The sequence below is a fragment of the Urocampus carinirostris genome, chromosome 9, assembly GCF_059441175.1.
Source record: "Urocampus carinirostris isolate Australia breed hairy pipefish chromosome 9, RoL_Ucar_1.0, whole genome shotgun sequence".
Taxonomy (NCBI): Eukaryota; Metazoa; Chordata; class Actinopteri; order Syngnathiformes; family Syngnathidae; genus Urocampus; species Urocampus carinirostris.
Window position 1 is genome coordinate 41,264,260 of NC_142357.1, and position 19,838 is coordinate 41,284,097.

At 42.5% G+C, this 19,838-nt stretch overlaps 1 protein-coding gene across 2 annotated transcripts in view; it reads left to right on the forward strand.

Moving 5' to 3' along the window:
* The first annotated feature begins 4,723 nt into the window (after positions 1-4,723).
* LOC148360316 (soluble guanylate cyclase 88E-like) overlaps positions 4,724-19,838 on the forward strand; it is a 30,089-nt gene continuing 14,974 nt past the window's right edge. Inside the window, exons 1-10 of one of the 2 annotated variants that reach the window (XM_088344297.1) lie at positions 4,724-4,839; positions 4,904-5,056; positions 8,195-8,335; positions 9,602-9,741; positions 11,872-12,006; positions 12,983-13,106; positions 13,167-13,286; positions 13,412-13,529; positions 16,166-16,252; positions 16,909-17,026. In XM_088344297.1, coding sequence (XP_088200423.1) covers positions 4,937-5,056; positions 8,195-8,335; positions 9,602-9,741; positions 11,872-12,006; positions 12,983-13,106; positions 13,167-13,286; positions 13,412-13,529; positions 16,166-16,252; positions 16,909-17,026 — 1,103 coding nt within the window. In that variant the 5' untranslated portion in view covers positions 4,724-4,839; positions 4,904-4,936. The remainder of the gene's footprint in view (positions 4,840-4,903; positions 5,057-8,194; positions 8,336-9,601; positions 9,742-11,871; positions 12,007-12,982; positions 13,107-13,166; positions 13,287-13,411; positions 13,530-16,165; positions 16,253-16,908; positions 17,027-19,838) is intronic. The other variant, XM_088344298.1, reaches the window with a different exon arrangement.

The window sequence follows — 19,838 nt, forward strand, 5'->3', positions numbered from 1 at the left end:
TCTTTCTCTGCCTTTTTTTCTCTCTCTTCCTTCTCTCTCTCTCTCTTTCTCCTTCTCTCTTTCTTTTACTCTGTCTTTTTCTTTCTCTCTCTTTCTCTCCTTTTCTTTCCTCCCCATCTCTCTTTCTATCTCTTTTGCTTTCTTTCTTTCGTTTTTGCTTTCTTGCTTTCTTTTTTTCTCCTTTTCTTTCTCATCCTCTCTTTCTTTGTCTTTCTCTTTTTCTGCCTTTTGTTTCTCTCTCTTCCTTCTCTCTCTCTCTCTCTTTCTCTTTCTCCTTCTCTCTTTCTTTTACTCTGTTTTTTTCTTTCTCTCTCTTTCTCTCCTTTTCTTTCTCCCCCATCTCTCTTTCTATCTCTTTTGCTTTCTTTCTTTCGTTTTTGCTTTCTTGCTTTCTTTTTTTCTCCTTTTCTTTCTCATCCTCTCTTTCTTTGTCTTTCTCTTTTTCTGCCTTTTTTTCTCTCTCTTCCTTCTCTCTCTCTCTCTCTTTCGTTCTCCTTCTCTCTTTCTTTTACTCTGTCTTTTTTGTTCTCTCTCTTTCTCTCTTTTTCTTTTCCCCCCTCTCTCTTTCTATCTTTTTTGCTTTCTTTCTTTCTTTTTTGCTTTCTTGCTTTCTTTCATTCTCCTTTTCTTTCTCATCCTCTCTTTCTTTGTCTTTCTCTTTTTCTGCCTTTTGTTTCTCTCTCTTCCTTTTCTGTCTGTCTCTCTCTCTCTCTCTCTCTCTCTTTCTCCTTCTCTCTTTCTTTTACTCTGTCTTTTTCTTTCTCTCTCTTTCTCTCTCCCCCCTCTCTCTTTCTATCTCTTATTCTTTCTCCGGCTTTCGTTCTTACCGCCTTTTTCTCTCCCTTTTTTCTTTCCTCTTGTAATAATTAACCTGTTAATAACATAGTAACGACATAGCGAGTAGTACAAGATAAGAGCGGGAGTCCTTTTGCATTAATAAGTAGAAAAAAAGTAGTCCTGGTATTGTTATACAACGCGATTCATACAATTTCATTTGCTCGTCATATTTCATTCGAATATTTTTTTCGCATCGTCCCTTTTTATGAAGTCGGCCAGGAGTTTATTTTCGAGCGGGTGTGAAATCGAAAGGAATTTGTTTAAGGCTTCTCAATATGACGAGCACGCGCCCGAGCGGGAAGCTGGTCAGTTCTAGGCCTCGGTTCTTCGTTTCGCCAAATAGGATAAGCGGGACGGAAAACGGACGGAAGCGTTTCTCAAGAGTTGAAAAGTTCGGATCGTGTTTCCGAGGAAATATGTTTCCTTCGCGGTCTTATGGACGTAGACGTTCCGTGTCGCGGTTGCCGTGGTGCTCAATTGGCCCCGCCCATGTGTGTCAGGGTTGTCACGGCGCCCAATTGGCCCCGCCGATGTGGCGCCAGCTGCGGCTCATTGACAGATTGCCTTTTTCGTCTACTTAAAGCTCAGTGCTCTCATTTTTCCTTTGTCGGTCCATCAACGAACCTTCGGAGCTGCCCGAGAAATATGCCCCAAAATATGCACAAAAGTTCTGGCGGGAGAGGGAGAAGCCGTTTGTTTCGTTCGTCAGAGTCCGAAACAGAGTTCTCATTCGTCTAAGAGACAATCAGCTTTTTTATACCCTCAGACAACATCTCGTGTTACGTCCCCTCGCGATGACGCACTTGTTTTTTCCTCTATGTGTATGCTTTCCGGGAATTGAAAATGTTTTTTCAGAATGTTTTCGTCCTCTTTCGATTCTCCAAAGTTACACAATTTCCAAGAAAATGAAATGTGTTCACCGGAGGCGGGAAGAAAATCGCTCGAGTCGGTAGCCGGGACAGGAGAGCAAAATCGTGGTCGGGGTCGGAAGCGAGTCGTAAGCCAGCATAGGAGAGAAGACGTAGTCCGGGACAAAAACAGGTCGAAAACCGTGACAGGAGAGCAGATGTGGTCAGGATCAAAAAACGGGTTGAAGCCGGGGAACAGACGGGAGCAAAAACGGGAGAGGTGGGAGTCAGGGTCGAAAGAGGCTTGCCTAATGTTTACTGACGTTCGCAGACGGACTGACAAAAGGGGACGGACAGGACTGGGTACAAATACTGATCGGGAGCCAATCAGAACCCGCGGCAAAGCTGATCCGGTGTTCGCTAGCTGCAGGAAGCAAGTCGCTCTCGTACTCGAATTGTGATCCGAACACCTAAGTGGATCTTCTGTCGCGAGCAATGGCGGTGTCAGGGACGGAAGAACTGGTTGATTGCCGGGACAGGAGAGCAAAAATGTGGTCGGAAGCAAGTTGTAAGCCAAGACGAGAGAGCAGCCGTGATCGGGATCAAAACGGGTTGTAGCCAAAGACAAACGGGAGCAAAGCAGTACAGGCGGCTGTCAGGGTCGAAAAAGGCTTGCCTTAAACACACGGAGATTCGCAGACAGACCGACAAAAGGAGATTGACAGGACAGGGTTTAAATAGTAGGGAAGCCGATCTGTCAACAAGCTGCAGCCGGTGCCACGCGGGCGGGGCCAATTGGGCGCCACGGCAACCGGGACAACTACATATTAAACTTAAATCTAAATCATATTCATAACAAGGGATAATGGATCTAGGATCCCTGTGTTTTGGGGATTTTATAAATGTGTATTTATGGTAAGCCGCATTATTGGGATCCCCAAACATCCTTCCCACTTTGTGCACTCGGCTAGTTCTTTAAAGAGGATTTTACGGACTGCGCCTATCGATTCACGGAGGACAGCGGACGTCTGGGAGGAAAGCATATTTTTCTTTTTATCTCTGTTGAGATTAGATATCGATCGGGTTCCTCAAGCCACCAAAAAAAAGAAAAAAAAAAGAAATCCATCAGCGGACCGGCCGTTAAAGAAGAAGGATTCCTGCCCTTTAACTCCCGAGGTGTCTATTTCAGTTTGTCGAGGGACATCAATCGGGGTTCGGACGGGCGCTTGAAACCCTCGAAAAGCCGTGAATTTGAATGATGTGTGTTCAAGGTCGGGGAAATGCGTGAATTTTGGGTGAGGTGCTTGAAATTGTTGCCAGTATCATGTTTAAAATCTATAAACTGGCATTTAATGCAGAAAAGAAAAAAAAGTGTGAGAAAATGACGCCAACACGCCTTTTTTAGTGAGGACCGACTTGAGCTTTCACAGGGCCCTGAGCAAAATTCGATTTTGGGCCCCTTATTACTTGATCATTTGCATACTTACTAGAACTCATTCCATGTTCTAATCCAAGAATGGGAAACTATATGGGGGATGCATCGGGTCCGAAATTTTGGGTCAAGGGGCCGATCTTAAAAAACTGTGAAGAACTGCTGCCCTCATAGCAGCCCACTGACACAAAAAGATTGAAAGTCATTGATAGGAACAGTGAAAAAATAGCACCTTTGTGGAGAACGTGCAAACTCCACAAAGGAAGGTTCGATCCCATCACCTGAGAACTGTGCTGCACACGCGCTAACCACTGCCCCGCCGTGCTGCCCTCATAGCAGCCCATGTACGCAAAAAGATTGAAGGTCATCAATGGTCCAGATGACTAATTTTGGAGAGAACGTAATTGGGCGTCGCCCCAAAATATACGCAGAGAGGAGATATGGCAAAAAGGAAACAGTGAAAAAATAGCACAAAGTAGTTGCTAGCAGCAAGACAGCCACTTAATTTTAGTCGTCAAAGTCAACCATCGACGCTGGATTTTCTTCCTTTGGCGGTAATTCACACCTAGGGACAATTTCGACCGGGCAATAAACCTGCCTTTGGAATGTGCGAGAAAACTGGAGTAAATCCATGCATGCACGGGGAGAACGTGCAAACTCCACAAAGGAAGGTTCGATCCCATGACCTCAGAACTGTGCCGCACACGCGCTAACCACTGAGCCGCCGTGCTGCCCTCATAGCAGCAAAAAGATTGAAGGTCATAGATAGGAAGAGCGCAAAAATAGCACAAAGTAGGTGCTAGCAGCAAGACAGACACTTAATTTTAGTCGTCAAAGTCAACCATCGACGCTGGATTTACTTCCTTCGACGGTACTTGAAAAACAGAAAAGCCAGGGGAATGTTGTTATTTCGCGAGCGAATCCAGACCAAACGAGTGTTTTTATTCATAATACTCTGACATTTAAACTCGTTAGAAACAAGCCTGGAATTTCTTGTTTTAAACGAATGTGTTCTCCTTCTGTGAAATGACTTCCCAAAGCGCTTTACAATGTGCTCCACATTTCCCAATAGCGGCCTTGCAGCCATGTAAGGCGCTAACCTGCTTATTGGGGGTATTAGGGGTTCAGTGTCTTACCCAAGGACACTTCGACATGTAACACGGACGAGCCGGGATTCGAACTGGGGTCCCTTGATCCCAAGACGAGCGCTCTACCTCCTGAGCTACTGCCGCCCCTTCTGTCAAGCCCAACTCCAATAAACCACAAAAACGTTAATTTAGCTCATGAGGAGATGTAGTCAGTTCTGGGCCTGATTTTCATCTGCCCAAAACTTCAACAACTCCCCTTTTTAAGGGAAGGAACAAAAGGACACTCCACAGGCGAATGGAGCTCAAATTCGTGAATGTTCACGGACAAGACAAGACAGACAGGATAGAAATTGAAACAGGATGGGAACGAGAACTGGAGAGAATAATAAACAGGACAAAAAAGTACATAAATAACAGCAGGGCCCCGTCATGGTCGACTTCCTCCTACCAGTGTCATCTGCTTTTGAGCGACGGGTCCCGCGGTGTGTCGGTGACACGAAGAGCCGTCCCAGCCACCAGGTACCGACAGCTGACACCGGAACAATGAGCAAAGTGCTCAAAGTGCTCGGGGGGGCCCCTTTAAAACCGTCGGGGCCGATGTCCCTCAGATGAAACGTGATCAAGGACTCCGCAGGTAGCGGCGTTAATGGTGCAAAAACCCGGGTCGGTCCTGACTCTAAACCTGGACTTGTTTGCAGGTGACTTGGGGGTTTTGAGTCTCGGGTTTCAGAATGTACGGTCTGCTGTGCGAGAGTCTTCACGACTTCATCAAGGAGTCCTACGGGGACGACGTCTGGAAGCTGGTCAGGGAGAGGGCCGACGTTCGCCTGCACTCCTTCGTCACGCATCAGGTAGGGCCCGGGACCGCGGCGTGCGCGAGGAGACACTAGGTGGTGCTCGACGTCCTGCCCCTTTCCCCTTGCTTGGTTTTGCATTCTTAATCATTATTTTGTGATTATTTTTCTTATTTATTATTTTTTTATTCTTCTTTTTGGATTTTTAATCATAATTTTGTGATTATTTCTCTTATTTATTATTATTTTATTCTTCTTTTTGGATTCTTTATTATTATTTCGTAATTAATTTTTTTATTTATTATTTATGTATTCGTATTTATGATCTATTTTGCATTCTTAATCATCATTTTGTAATTATTTTCCTTATTTATTATTTTTTTATTCTTCTTTTTGGATTCTTTATTATTATTTTGTAATTAATTTTCTTATTTATTATTTTTTATTCTTCTTTTTGGATTCTTAATCATAATTTGTGATTATTTCTCTTATTTATTATTATTTTATTCTTCTTTTTGGATTCTTTATTATTATTTGGTAATTCATTTTCTTATTTATTATATATGTATTCGTATTTATGATCTATTTTGCATTCTTAATCATCATTTTGTAATTATTTTCCTTATTTATTCTTTTTTTTATTCTTCTTTTTGGATTCTTAATCATAATTTTGTGATTATTTCTCTTATTTATTATTATTTCATTCTTCTTTTTGGATTCTTTATTATCATTTCGTAATTAATTTTCTTATTTATTATTTATGTATTCGTATTTGTGATTCATTTTGTATTCTTAATCATAATTTTGTAATTATTTTCCTTATTTATTATTTTTTTATTCTTCTTTTTGGATTCTTTATGATTATTTTTTAATTAATTTTGTTATTTATTATTTTTTATTCTTCTTTTTGTATTCTTAATCATAATTTTGTGATTATTTCTCTTATTTATTATTATTTCATTCTTCTTTTTGGATTCTTTATTATCATTTCGTAATTAATTTTCTTATTTATTATTTATGTATTCGTATTTATGATTCATTCTGGATTCTTTATTATTATTTTGTGATTATTCTTTTATTTTTCTATTTATGTTTTCATATTTATGGTTCTTTTTGCTTTCTTAATCAAAATATTGCAATTATTTCTCTTATTTATCATTTATGTATTCATATTTATGATTAATTTTGGATTCTTTATCATTTTTTGATATTATTTCTCTTATTTATTTTTTATATTCTTATTCATGATTGATTCTGGATCCTTTATTATTATTTTGTGATTATTCTTTTATTTTTCTATTTATGTTTTCATATTTATGGTTCTTTTTGCATTCTTAATCATAATTTTGTAATTATCTCTCTTATTTATTATTTATGTATTCATATCCATGATTAATTTTGGATTCTTTATCATTTTTTTGTAATTATTTTTCTTATTTATTATTTTTTTATTCTTATTCATGATTGATTCTGGATCCTTTATTATTATTTTGTGATTATTCTTTTATTTTTCTATTTATGTTTTCATATTTATGGTTCTTTTTGCATTCTTAATCATAATTTTGTAATTATCTCTCTTATTTATTATTTATGTATTCATATCCATGATTCATTCTGGATTCTTTATTAATATTTTGTGATTATTTTTCTTATTTATTATTCATGTATTCATAATTCTGATTAATTTTGCATTCTTAATCATAATTTTGTAATTATTTTTCTTGTTTATTATTTTTCTATTCTTCTTTTTGGATTCTTTATTGCTATTTTATAATTAATTTATGTATTTATTACTTATGTATTCGTATTTTTGATTCATTCTGGATTCTTTATTATTATTATTATGTGATTATTCTTTTATTTTTTTATTTATGTATTCATATTTATAATTCGTTCTGGATTCTTTATTATTATTTTGTAATGATTTATTTTTTCTATTATTTATGTAATCATATTTATGATTCATTCTGGATTTTTTGTTATTATTTTGTGATTATTCTTTTATTTTTTTATTTATCTATTCATATTTGTGATTGATTTTGCATTCTTAATCATCATTTTGTAATTATTTCTCTTATTTATAATTTTTTTATTCTCATTCATTATTCTTTTTGGATTCTTTATTATTATTTTGTAATTAATTTTCTTATTTATGATTTATGTATCATATTTATGATTCATTCTGGATTCTTTATTACTATTTCGTGATTATTCCTTTTTTATTTATTTTTATTTATTATTTTTGTATTCTCATTCATGATTCATTTTGGATTCTTTATTATTATGTTGTAACTATTTATTTTATCTATTATTTTGATTGATTTGTGATTATTTTTCTTATTTATTATTTATGTATTCATATCTATGATCAATTTTACATTCTTTATCATTATTTTGTCATCATTTATCTCATTGATTATTTTTGTATTCTCATTTGTGATTCATTCTGGATTCTTTATTATTATTTTGTGATTTTCTTTTCTTATAATTTATACATTCATATTTATGAATAATTATTGGTTCTTTTTTATTATTTTTTTGATTATTTTTGTTATTGATCATTTATGTATTCATATTTATAATTAATTGTGAATTTTTTATTATTATATTGTAATGATTTCTCTTATTTATTATTTTTGTATTTTCATTCATGACTCTTTCTGGATTCTTTATTATTATTTTGTGATTATTTGTCTCATAATTTATGTATTCATATTGATGAATAATTCTTGGTTCTTTTTTTATTATTTTTTTATTATTTTTCTTATTGATCATTTATGTATTCATATCTATGATCAATTTTGCATTCTTAATCATTTTTTTTCATGATTTATCTTATTTATTATTTTTGTATTCTCATTCATGATTCATTCTGGATTATTTATTATTATTTTGTGATTATTTTTCTTATAATTCATGTATTCATATTTATGATTCATTTTTCATTCTTTATTATTATTTTGTGAACAATTGTCTTATATATGATTCATGCATTCATATTTATGACTAATTCTTGGTTCTTTTTTTACGATTTTGGGATGATTTTTCTTATTTATTATCCTTTCTTACTTCATCGAAACATCCGTACCAGCTAACCATCCTATCCTTCCGAAGTATCTACGCATGCACGGAAAGAACGCGCAATAAAAAGAAGACAAGAAATGAAAACTCATCGATGTATTTCTGTTTCGGCAGGTTTACAGCGAGAGCGTCATCCCTCGCATCGCAAAGGCGGCCAGCGGGGTGACGGGAACGCCCTACAATGAGTTGATGAACTCCTGGGGCGTTTACTTCCTGGGATTCGTGGGAAAATACGGTTACGACAGGATCCTCAAGGTGACCCTCGCTCCTTCCCGTTTCGTCTCGGGAACGTCCGAAACACGGCGGGAACCGGAGAAAAATCCATAATATCTTCTACTTACGGTCGATTTTGGGCCACCGTAGAACAAACGTTCTGTCGGGGGGCCGGACGAGTAGATGAAAGAGAAAAAGAGATAAAGAAATAAGAGAAAGAGGAGAGAGAAACAAAAGATAAAAAGTCCTGAGAGAGGGGGAAAAGAAAGGGAGAGGAAAAAAGAAATCCAAAGAGAAATAAAAAAGACAGAAGGAGAGAAAAGAGAAAAGAAAGTGCAGAGGGTAGGAAGAGAGAGAGAGAAAAGGAAAAAAGGAAGTTAGAGCAAAAGAGGTTAAAAGACACAAAGAGAGAAAGAGACAAAGAGCAACAAAGGAAGAGAAAAAGAGAGACACAGAGAGTGAAAGAGACAAAGACAGAGTGGGAGAAAAGGGGTGGAAAAGAAAGAAAGAAAGAAAGAAAGAAAGAAAGAAAGAAAGAAAGAGAGAGAGGGAGAGCGTGAGAAACAAAAGATAAAAAGTCGTGAGAGAGGGGGAAAAGAAAGGGAGAGGAAGAAAGAAATCCCAAGAGAAAAAGAAAGACAGAAGGAGAGAAAAGAGAAAGGAAACTGCGAAGGGTAGGAAGAAAGAAAGAGAGAAAAGGAAAAAAGGAAGTTAGGGCAAAAGAGGTTAAAAAACACAGAGAGAAAGAGACAAAAAGCAACAAAGGAAGAGAAAAAGAGAGGCAGAGAGAGTGAAAGACACAGAGAGTGGGAGAAAGGAGAGAGAGAGAGAGAGAAATAAATACAAGTACAGTATCTTTGTGAGAGGCACCTGGATTTGGCAACATCAAGTTGACATATTTCAACCTGCAGCTTGTTTTTTATTATTTATTATGGATAATAAATAATCCCTTTTTGTCATATCTCCTCTCTGCGTATATTTTGGGGCGACGCCCAACGACGTTCTCTCCAAAACAAGAGAGGCGAAGGTGATAACGTGTCCCGAATACAATAAAGAGCGTTCCCTTTTTGTCATATCTCCTCTCTGCATATATTTTGGGGCGACGCCCAACAACGGTCTCTCCCAAATTAGTCATCTGGAATTGTTCCTCAGAAAGTACTGCAAACATTGAAAAGTGTGCAACCACTGTTATCTCTCCAAAGAGAAACATACAAAACCCAGCTGGAACCTTAGAAAAATTCTATATATCCACTACTTAAACGCTTACTAAAGGGTTTCCCCTTTTTCTTCTTCTCTTCCTTTTCATAGGTGTTGGGCCGCCACGTCCGTGACTTTGTCAACGGCCTTGACAACCTGCACGAGTATCTCCGTTTCAGCTACCCAAAGGTGCAGCCCCCGACCTTCTTCTGCCAGGAGGAATCTGCCACCGGAGTCACCCTTCACTACAGGTCTGTCGGGGTCCACGAACATGTCTTCAATTATGAAAAAGGATAACGGCGAGGAGTCGGTTGGCGGTGACGTGGGTCGACTTAGGATTTTTTTAAAATAATTTTTTGTTAAAACTGTTGTTAGGAAATAAATACATTAAAATGTAGCGTTTACCAAATTGTTCTAATTAGTTATCTGACTCCAAACTTCATTCTCCTAACAATGCATGCTCGTTTCTTCTGGGAAAAGATGGACAAGAATAGTCGACATTTTCACACGGGGGCAGATTTATTTTCTTAAAGTATTTAACTTAGTGAATTCCATCAAATTAGCCGAATTAGTGTCGCTCTTCGTCGCGCCTCTCTCTCGATTGTCCCTCGCGATCGATCTCCTGAAGTTCTTCTGCCCACGTCTTTTCACAAGCTGGGGTGTCGGCTCCTAGAGGATTTTTTCTTCCGAGGGGGCGCGACAGAAAATAATTCATTAGTACTGGTTACAATGACATTAAATGTGGCACTCCAGAAGAAACATGAAAACTTAAAACATGAAAATAACAATATTTGTATAGATAGTTAACAGACAAGCCTAAATTGTATGTATTTCGGAGAAAAGTGCAATGGCGAAAAAAATTGTTTTAGGGTGCTGTCCGGAATTTATAAATTTTCTTTCGGCTGATACCTGCATACTCGTTTCTTTTCGGGAAAATAGACTGGCATTTCCACACGGGGGCAAATTTAATTTCTTAAATAATAAACTAAGTGAATCCCATCGAATTAACCGAATTAGTGTCGCTCTTCGTCGAGCCTCTCTCTCGATTGTCCCTCGCGATCGATCTCCTGAAGTTCTTCTGCCCACGCCTTGCCACACGCTGGGGTGTCGGCTCCTCCCATGGGGGTGCTGACTCCTCCCATGGGCGTGCTGACTCCTCCCACGGGCGGGCCAGATACCAGCTTCACCACCTCCTCGCCGAAGGGCGTCGCGATGTCTAAAAAAACTCATATCAGCAGAGCGCTTATCAAAACAATGCCTGATGTCCTTGTGCGTCTGGCCTTCTCCCGTCAGCACTCACAGAAATTCTGTTTTCAAAAGACATCTGATTCCAGACAGCCTAACCTTCTAATGTACCTTGAAGAAAAGTCATTTCATATCTTGCATTAAACTCCATAAATGTAACTTATATTCAATCGTATAAAACCCTTTATGGTCAAATGTATGAAATTTTTTACTGTTCAAAATCAGGGGGTGTTCAAAAGAAACGAATGGCCATGATTTAATTGGAGCATCCCAAAAGATGATCGTCTTTATTGTCATTGATTTCAACATAGTTCACAACAGTGGGGGCGGGCCTCTCTGGAGGCTCGGGGAAGGGAGGACCCTGAACTGTTTTTTTTTTCTTTCTAATTTTCAAAGACTCAAGTGCAATGGCACCTCCACTACACCAGGGGGAGCAGTATTGCTCACATTGGCAGTGTTCCCTTTACATTTTACCTCAACGCTAGTATACGAATTGAGTATCTAGTGTAGACACAAAGTGGATCAGACCCTTCTAGCTTAGTTTGTCACAGACCAGAAACGGACACAGGACCTAATAGCGCTCGTTTTTTCAGTTTTTATCAATAAAGAGGGAGAGCAGGGCTTGCTCCCACGATCCGATGGTTGACGGACAAATGGAGTTGGAGACGCGGAAGTGGCACTTCTGGAGAGTGTCAAGTTCGGAAGCGAGGTCGGTAACAAGAGGCAGGCAGGTAGCGGGGCAAAACAGGTCAAAAAAAACGGGCAGACAGAACGGGGCAGAGTCGGGTACGGAAACAGGTTGGCAACGAGGATCGGGCAGAGAAAAGCAGGGCGGGAACAGAGTCGGACGTAAGGGCTTACTGAGCCGGAGGCAACGGTTCGCATAACGATCTGACGGCTTCCTCTTGGAAGCCGGGGGTTTGAAAAGAGAGTGACAGCCAATCAGCTGTTCGGGCTTTTAGCGCCAATCGAGCAGTCGTAGGTGCTCTGAATCGAGGCTATCATGACGTAGTTTCTAGTTTTAAAATTGATGGTAAATTGGTGCCCTTCGTGCACCCTCATATTTTTTCTCGCTTCAATAACGGCACATCAAATTTGTCCTCCCGCATAATAACGTACGGAATTTGGTTCTTCAGGAGTAAGCGTAAAGGCTACTTGCACTACGCTATGGGTCAGCTGAGGCAGATGGGGAAGCAGTTCTACGACACCGACATCCACGTTGAGGTCTTGTCCGAGCAGATGGTGGGGGACTACTCCCATGTCACCATGAGGTGAGTCCCACTCGTTCTTTAGTTGATTCTTGTGTGGGTCAACACCCTAGAGTAGACCCCGCCATACAGTGCCCCCACCTTATGACATTTTCACTTTAGATACATTATTTTAATAAATAATTGATTGACCAATGAAATTGAAGAGCATGTCACGGTTGCCATGGCGCCCAATCGGCCCCGCCCGTGTGGCGCCAGCTGCGGCTCATTGACAGATTGGCTTTCTGTCTATTTAAGCTCAGTGCTCTCACTCTTCCTTTGGCGTTTGTCAACAAACCTCTGCCCAGCAAGACGTGGGTTTTGACTCTGTCCTGTTTCCTGCTGGCATTTCCTGTCGGGTATTGTTGCCGTTTATTTTTGTCCTGTTTAATATTGGTTTCCAGTTTTGTTCCCGTCTATTTTCATCCTGATCATTGTTCTCTCCAGTTTTCGTTCCCGTCTGGATCAAAGCGGCGCCGCCGCGAGCGGCAGCCTTTCCAGCAGCTCCGCGTTATTTCGCACTTTTTGGGATTTATTGTTTTAAGGGTCTGCTTCTATCTTTGGTGTTTTTTGTCCCGTTTGACAACGACACTTTGGATTACTTTCTATCGTTATGGGTTTTAACGCACAAAACTGCGTTTATTCGAGGAATGAACTCCTTGCCCTGAAGAATTCTCATGCCGGCGTAATGAGGGGGCCCTATTGTGGATGCAGCGCCGGAGCTAGCTAAGCGGCTAGCGGCGTTATAAGTCTTCGGTACTATTGCAAACCACAGACTATTATGTCAGCATCCCCTGATCTAAAACCTACATGAGGGCAAGGGAAAACTCAAAAACATGTCAAATCAAGTCAAGTCCTGTTTATTTGTGACACCCTTAATCCCAAGGAGTCTTAAAGGGCTGCACAGACTATTGCAAACCACAGACTATTATGACAGCATCCCCTGATCTAAAACCGACACGAGGGCAAGGGAAAACTCAAGTATTTGGTCAATTTTCAGGTTGAACTTCGACAACTCGGCGTATCGCTACATCATGAAGGAGGATGAGGAAGAGCAGGAGATTCTACCTATCACCTCCGATTTCTTCTTCGAGGTCTTTCCCTTCAACATCGTCTTCAGACAGGTAAAACCGACTCCGAAATAAGTCGGAAAAAGGCCGTTAAAAAAACCTTTGAATCTCCAGGACATGGTGGTGCACAACGTCGGTTCGGGGCTTTCTACGGTCTTCCCCGATTTAGACGGAAAGAAGATCAACGACGCCTTCTTGCTGGCTCGCCCTCTGGTGGAGTTCACGTGGAACATGGTGACGTAGCTCTTCCCACGTCCACGTAGTCGGCAAAGTGCCAAATTCGGAGTCGCCCGCCCCCCGCTGGGTCAACTCTAACCGGTGCCGTGACCGTCGGCCGTGTTTGTGATTTCTGCTCCTAGATCATCTCCCATCCCAACAACTTGTTCGAGATCATGTCCAAGGAACCCGTGAAAAGAGAGAGGAACCTCCACAACCGAGTCCAGAGTAAGAGTGGAAGCCATGTAAACAGTCGCAGGGGTGTGTGTCTGCTGGGCAAGGGCTCATTCATGTGCTTTTTTTCCTACTCGTATGTCATCGCAGAAACGTATAAAGTAGCGTAAACGAATAAGAGGGATTTTGTCATTTTTGGTTTACGAGTCCCAGATTACCCAGGGTACCACACGACAGTATCAATTTAAAGTGGCCCAGGCCTCACTTACAGGGTTTCTGTTGGGCTGAGATCGGGACACTGAGAAGGCCGTGCTGCGAATTCGAGGAAATTCTTGACCAGTTTTGCTGTGTGTAAAGTGGGCTTAAACATATTTGCTCAAGGTGTGTGTTTCTAATCAGTTTGATGTTCCTTTTGGCGTCTCTCAGTAGAATAAACTTTGGAATGAGGTACTCTTCTTGAATCCATCTGTCACAAGCCAGATACGGAGACAGGACCCAGTAGTGTTCGGTTACTCAGTTTTATTGATAAAGAGAGAGACAGCAGTGCTTGCTTCCACGATCCGATGATTGAAGGACACGGGTAGCTGATGGCGGGAACGCGGAAGTGGCACTTCCTCGTCGAGCGAGGATAATCGGAGGCAGCGGGGGTACTGGTCGATAGCCGGGGCGGAAGAGCAACGGCGGTAACGAGTCCCGAAAAAAGGTCGGCGACAAGTATCAGGCAGGAAACGGAGCAAAACAGGTCGATGGTCCGGAAACAGGTCGGCAACAGGTATCAGGTAGGAGAAAACAGTGCAGGAGAATGTCAGAAGGTATGGAGCTTGCCTAGCTGGGAGCATAGGTTTGCCAACTGTCTAACAGATTTGGGGTGTTATTGCGTGACACAAATTGTTGTAAATAATGAAAACAATTTTTTTACGGATAATCGAAGTTTAATCAGCAAATGTGGATAAACAGATTTCATGATCGTAAAAAAGCTTCAGAAATATTCCAAAAGGCAAAAAGAAAAAGTTTCTAAAACAAGTTTTATTAAAGGAAAGAGAAAGGGCTGCTCTCGTACTCTGATTGTGATCCAAACACGGAAGTGGATCTTCCGTAGCGACCGATGGCGGTATCAGGGACGGAAAAACTGGTCGGTTGCTGGGACCGGGAGAGCAAAGCGTGGTCGGGGTCGGAAACGAGTCGTAAGCCAGGACGTGAGAGTAGACGTAGTCGGGGACATAAAGAGTTCGTAAGCCGGGACGGTAGAGCAGACGTGGTCAGGATCACGGGGTACAGACGGGAGCAAAAACAGGACAGGGGGAAATCAGGGTTGAAAAACGCTTGCCTAGTATTCACTGAGGGGACTGACAGGACTGAGTTCAAATAGTGACAGGAAGCCAATCAGAAACCCTGGCAGTTGGCGCCAAATTAGCCGGCACATCTAATATTATTTTTGTATTGTAAATTTTTCAAAATGGACAAATTTTTCAATTAGAGGTCGTAAGCCGGGACGGGAGAGCAGACGTGGTCAGGATCAAAACAGGTCGTAGCCGGAGTTAGACGGGAGCAAAAACGGGACAGGTGGGAGTCAGGGTCGAGAAAGGCTTGCCTAGTACACACTGAGGTTTGCAGACGGACTGACAAAAGGGGACGGATAGGACTGTGTACAAGAACTGATCGGGAGCCAATCAGAAACCCTGGCAGTTGGCGCCAAATTAGCTGGCACATCTAATATTATTTTTGTATTGTGAATTTTTCTAAATTTACTAATTTTTTAATTAGAGGTCGTAAGCCGGGACGGGAGAGCAGACGTGGTCAGGATCAAAACAGGTCGTAGCCGGAGTTAGACGGGAGCAAAAACGGGACAGGTGGGAGTCAGGGTCGAAAAAAGCTTGCCTAGTATACACTGAGGTTCGCAGATGGACTGACAAAAGGGGACAGATAGGACTGGGTACAAGAACTGTTCGGGAGCCAATCAGTAACCCTGGCAGTTGGCGCCAAATTAGCCGGCACATCGAATATTATTTTTGTATTGTGAATTTTTCTAAATTGACAAATTTTTCAATTAGAGGTCGTAAGCCGGGACGGGAGAGCAGACGTGGTCAGGATCACGGGAGATAGACAATCCGGTTGCTCTCGTACTCGGATTGTGATCCGAACACGGAAGTGGATCTTCCGTAGAGAGCAATGGCGGTGTCAAAGACGGAAAAACAGGTTGATAGCCAGGACAGGAGAGCAAAACGTGGTCGGGGTCAGAAACAGGTTGTAAGCTGGGACGGGAGAGCAGACGTGGTCGGGACCAAAAACGGGTCATAAGTCGGAACGGGAGAGCAGACGTGGTCAGGATCAAAACAGGTCGTAGCCGGGACAGGTGGGAGTCAGGGTCAAGAAAGGCTTGCCTACTACACACTGAGGTTTGCTGACGTACTGACAGCAGGGGACTGACAGGACTGGGTTCAAATACTGATCATGACACCAAGGTACATTGGGTCAAATCACGTTTTTTTCACATTCAAGCATCTCAACTTAATTTTCTTTTTGGTTAAAATTGAGAAAAAAAATGCACTAAAATAAATCTTTGCTTACTAGAATACCAGCCAAAGGTTTGGACAATGTTTCTTCTTCCGTTGCAAGGAGTGTCCAAGCGTTTCACTGGTGGTGATTTAACCAAGCATAATTACAGAGATTTTTCAACGCTTTTGGTTTGTTTTTTCTTTGAAACTCCTTTTTGTACTCGACAGATTCCGACTATGAGAATGCCAATCGTTCCGCTGATGTGGACGTGGAGCTCATGGCTTTCCAGTCCATCATCGGAGACGATTACAAAGGTTTTCAGCTTTCTGTTTTCCAGAAAAACTAGAGTGAACACACAAAAATACACACTTAAATGACATTTTATTGTGTCTATATCATGGTACTACAAAATATTACAAAAAATATATCTTTCAAAATGAGAGAACAACCAAAACTTTGGCATTGGCGAAAAAAAAATAGCAGCAACTGGATAGCACTGTTCTCTCAAACTGCTTTGGTCCATTCTTCTTCCAGCCTCTACCACAGTTTGTTGATCGTAGTGGCTTCATTGACCATCACTTTATCACCAAGGATTTTCCATAAGTACTCTATTGAGTTGAGATCAGGACACTGGGAAAGCCCGAAGAGGAAATTCTTTACCCGTTTTGCTGTGTGCAAAGTAGGCTTAAACATATTTGCTCAAGGTGTGTATTTCTAATCAGTTTGACGTTAGTTAACAGATAATCAGGGAAATTAGCACCTAGATTAGCACCACCAAGTGGGAGCTACCTAAAAATGATCAGTGCATGTTTGGCAAAATACTGGTTTTCTGTTAAAATGCCTTATCATGGTATGGACACAACAAAATGTCCTTAAACTATTGAGCAGCGAAGATTTTTCAGAACAGTTCGTTTGTAAATCGTTCTCAAATTTGGATCTCCAGTTTCCTTAGATTTTGTCCTTCTTCTAGACGGTAACAGCGCCAACGCCATGGAAAGCTGGGGCGACGGGAGCCGATGCCTGAAACTGAAAGGACAGATGCGATACATGCCCGAGTGGGAGTCTATCATCTTTCTGGGGACGCCCGTGTAAGAATGACACCGACACAAACCCGCATCGCATACGTTTTTATTCCTGAAGCAAAACATGGAGTGAAGCAAATAAAAACCAATTCGGGGCCCCTCTTGGAGCGTCTCTCGCCATGCATGAAATGAACTGATAATTAGCTTGTAATCAGACTGTGCGGCTCTCGGGAACCCATTTGCTGCCGAGAGTGTTTTTCTGCCGTGAACATTACCGAAACATCCACCTCGTACTCGGAAGTGGATCTTCTGTAGCGAGCGATGGCGGTGTCAGGGACGGAAAAACTGGTCGGTACCTGGGACTGGGAGAGCAAAGCGTGGTCGGGGTCGGAAACGAGTCTTAAGCCAGGACGGGAGAGTAGACGTAATAGGGAACAAAAAGGGGTCGTAAGTCGGGACGGGAGAGAAGACGTGATCGGGGCCGGAAACGAGTCGTAAGCCAGAACAGTAGAGTAGACGTAGTAGGGAACAAAAAGGGGTGGTAAGCCGGGACGGGAGAGAAGACGTGATCAGGGCCGGAAATGAGTCGTAAGCCAGAACGAGAGTAGACGTAGTAGGGAACAAAAAGGGGTGGTAAGCCGGGACGGGAGAGAAGACGTGGTCAGGATCCAAACAGGTCGCAGCCGGAGACAAAGGGGAGAAAAAACAGGAAAGGCGAGAGTCAGGGTCAGGACCAGAACGGAAACAAGACCCACTTGCATGACTTTTACCACAAGTTTTATTGAAAGAGAGAGGAAGGGCTGCTCCCACGATCTGGTGTTCGCTGGACACGGGAAGCAAATCGCTCTCGTACTCGGATTGTGATCCGAACACGGAAGTGGATCTTCCGTACAAGCGATGGCGGTGTCAGGGATGGAAAAACGGGTCGGTTGCCGGGACTGGGAGAGCGAGACGTGATCGGGGCCGTAAACGAGTCGTAAGCCAGAACGGGAGAGTAGACGTAGTAGGGAACAAAAAGGGGTCGTAAGCCGGGACGGCAGAGAAGACGTGATCAGGGCCGGAAACGAGTCGTAAGCCAGAACGAGAGTAGACGTAGTAGGGAACAAAAAGGGGTGGTAAGCCGGGACCGGAGAAAAGACGTGATCGGGGCAGGAAACGAGTCGTAAGCCAGAACGAGAGTAGACGTAGTAGGGAACAAAAAGGGGTGGTAAGCCGGGACCGGAGAAAAGACGTGATCGGGGCAGGAAACGAGTCGTAAGCCAGAACGGGAGAGTAGACGTAGTAGCGAACAAAAAGGGGTGGTAAGCCGGGACGGGAGAGAAGACTTGATCGGGGCCGTAAACGAGTCGTAAGCCAGAACGGGAGTAGACTTAGTAGGGAACAAAAAGGGGTGGTAAGCCAGGACGGGAGAGAAGACGTGATCAGGGCCGGAAACGAGTCGTAAGCCAGAACGGGAGAGTAGACATAGTAGGGAACCGAAAGGGGTCGTAAGCCGGGACGGGAGAGAAGACGTGATCAGGGCCGGAAACGAGTCGTAAGCCAGAACGGGAGAGTAGACGCAGTAGGGAACAAAAAGGGGTGGTAAACCGGGACGGGAGGGCGGACGTGGTCAGGAGCAAAACAGATAGTAGCTGGAGACAGATGGGAGACGAAACGGGAAAGGCGAGAGTCAGGGTCAAAAAAGATTGAATCCACTCTACCTCGGAGCCAGTAGTGTTTCAATATCATTAAAACAAGTCCAAATTTGTCAGGGACGGAAAAACTGGTCGGTAGCCGGGACTGGGAGAGCAAAGCGTGGTCAGGGCCGGAAACGAGTCGTAAGCCAGAACGTGAAAGTAGACGTAGTAGGGAACAAAAAGGGGTCGTAAGTCGGGACGGGAGAGAAGACGTGGTCAGGATCCAAAACAGGCCGTAGCCGGAGACAAACGGGAGAAAAAACAGGACAGCCTCTCTCGCCATGCATGAAATGAACTGCTAATTAGCTTGTAATCAGACTGTGCGGCTCTCGTGGGCCTAATGGGAACCCATTCGCTGCCGAGAGTGTTTTTCTGCCGTGAACATTACCCAAACATCCGCCTCGTTCCATAAAATGCGGGATTCTGTGCTGTAATGGGTTTTCGGCCGTTTTCCGATCTTTACGGGGGGAAAACGCGGCGTTAGGGTTGAATAAAAATGGACGTTACGTGTTAAATGTTGGGATCGGATTGACTGTGACAAGCATGAAACCGTTCATAAAACCGTTCGGTATTTATGTTCCCAACGACCTGCAAAACGACACGGAATATAAGTCTGTATGCAGTGGACCCCTGGGATAGGACATATTGAAGTGGAGATTGTGAAGAAACCCCATGGTGTCAGGACCAGAACGGAGACAGGACCCACTTGCGTTGCGATTCTCACAAGTTTTATTGGAAGAAAGAGAAAGGGTTGAAAGCAGGTCGTTCTGAAGTGAATCTTCCGTGGCGAGCGGAAAACAGGTCAGTAGCCGGGACAGGAGAGCAAAAACTTGGTCGGAAGCGAGTCCTAAGCCAGGAAAGGATAGTAGACGTGGTCGGGGACAAAAGAGGTGGAAAGCCGGGACGGGAGAGTAGACGTGGTCAGGATCAAAAACGGGTCGAAGCCGGGGGACGGACGGGAGCAAAAAACAGGTGGGAGTCAGGGTCGAAAAAGGCTAGTGTTAACTGAGGTTCACAGACGGACTGACCACAAGGGGACTGATAGGAGTGGGTCTTAAATAGGGACAGGGAGCCAATCAGAGTGGTCGTGGGAAGCAGGTTGCCCTTAACGCGGAAGTGGCACTTCCGTGGCGGGCGATGGCGGTGTCGGGAACGGAAAAACGGGTCAGTAGCCGGGTCAGGAGAGCAAAAACGTGGTCGTA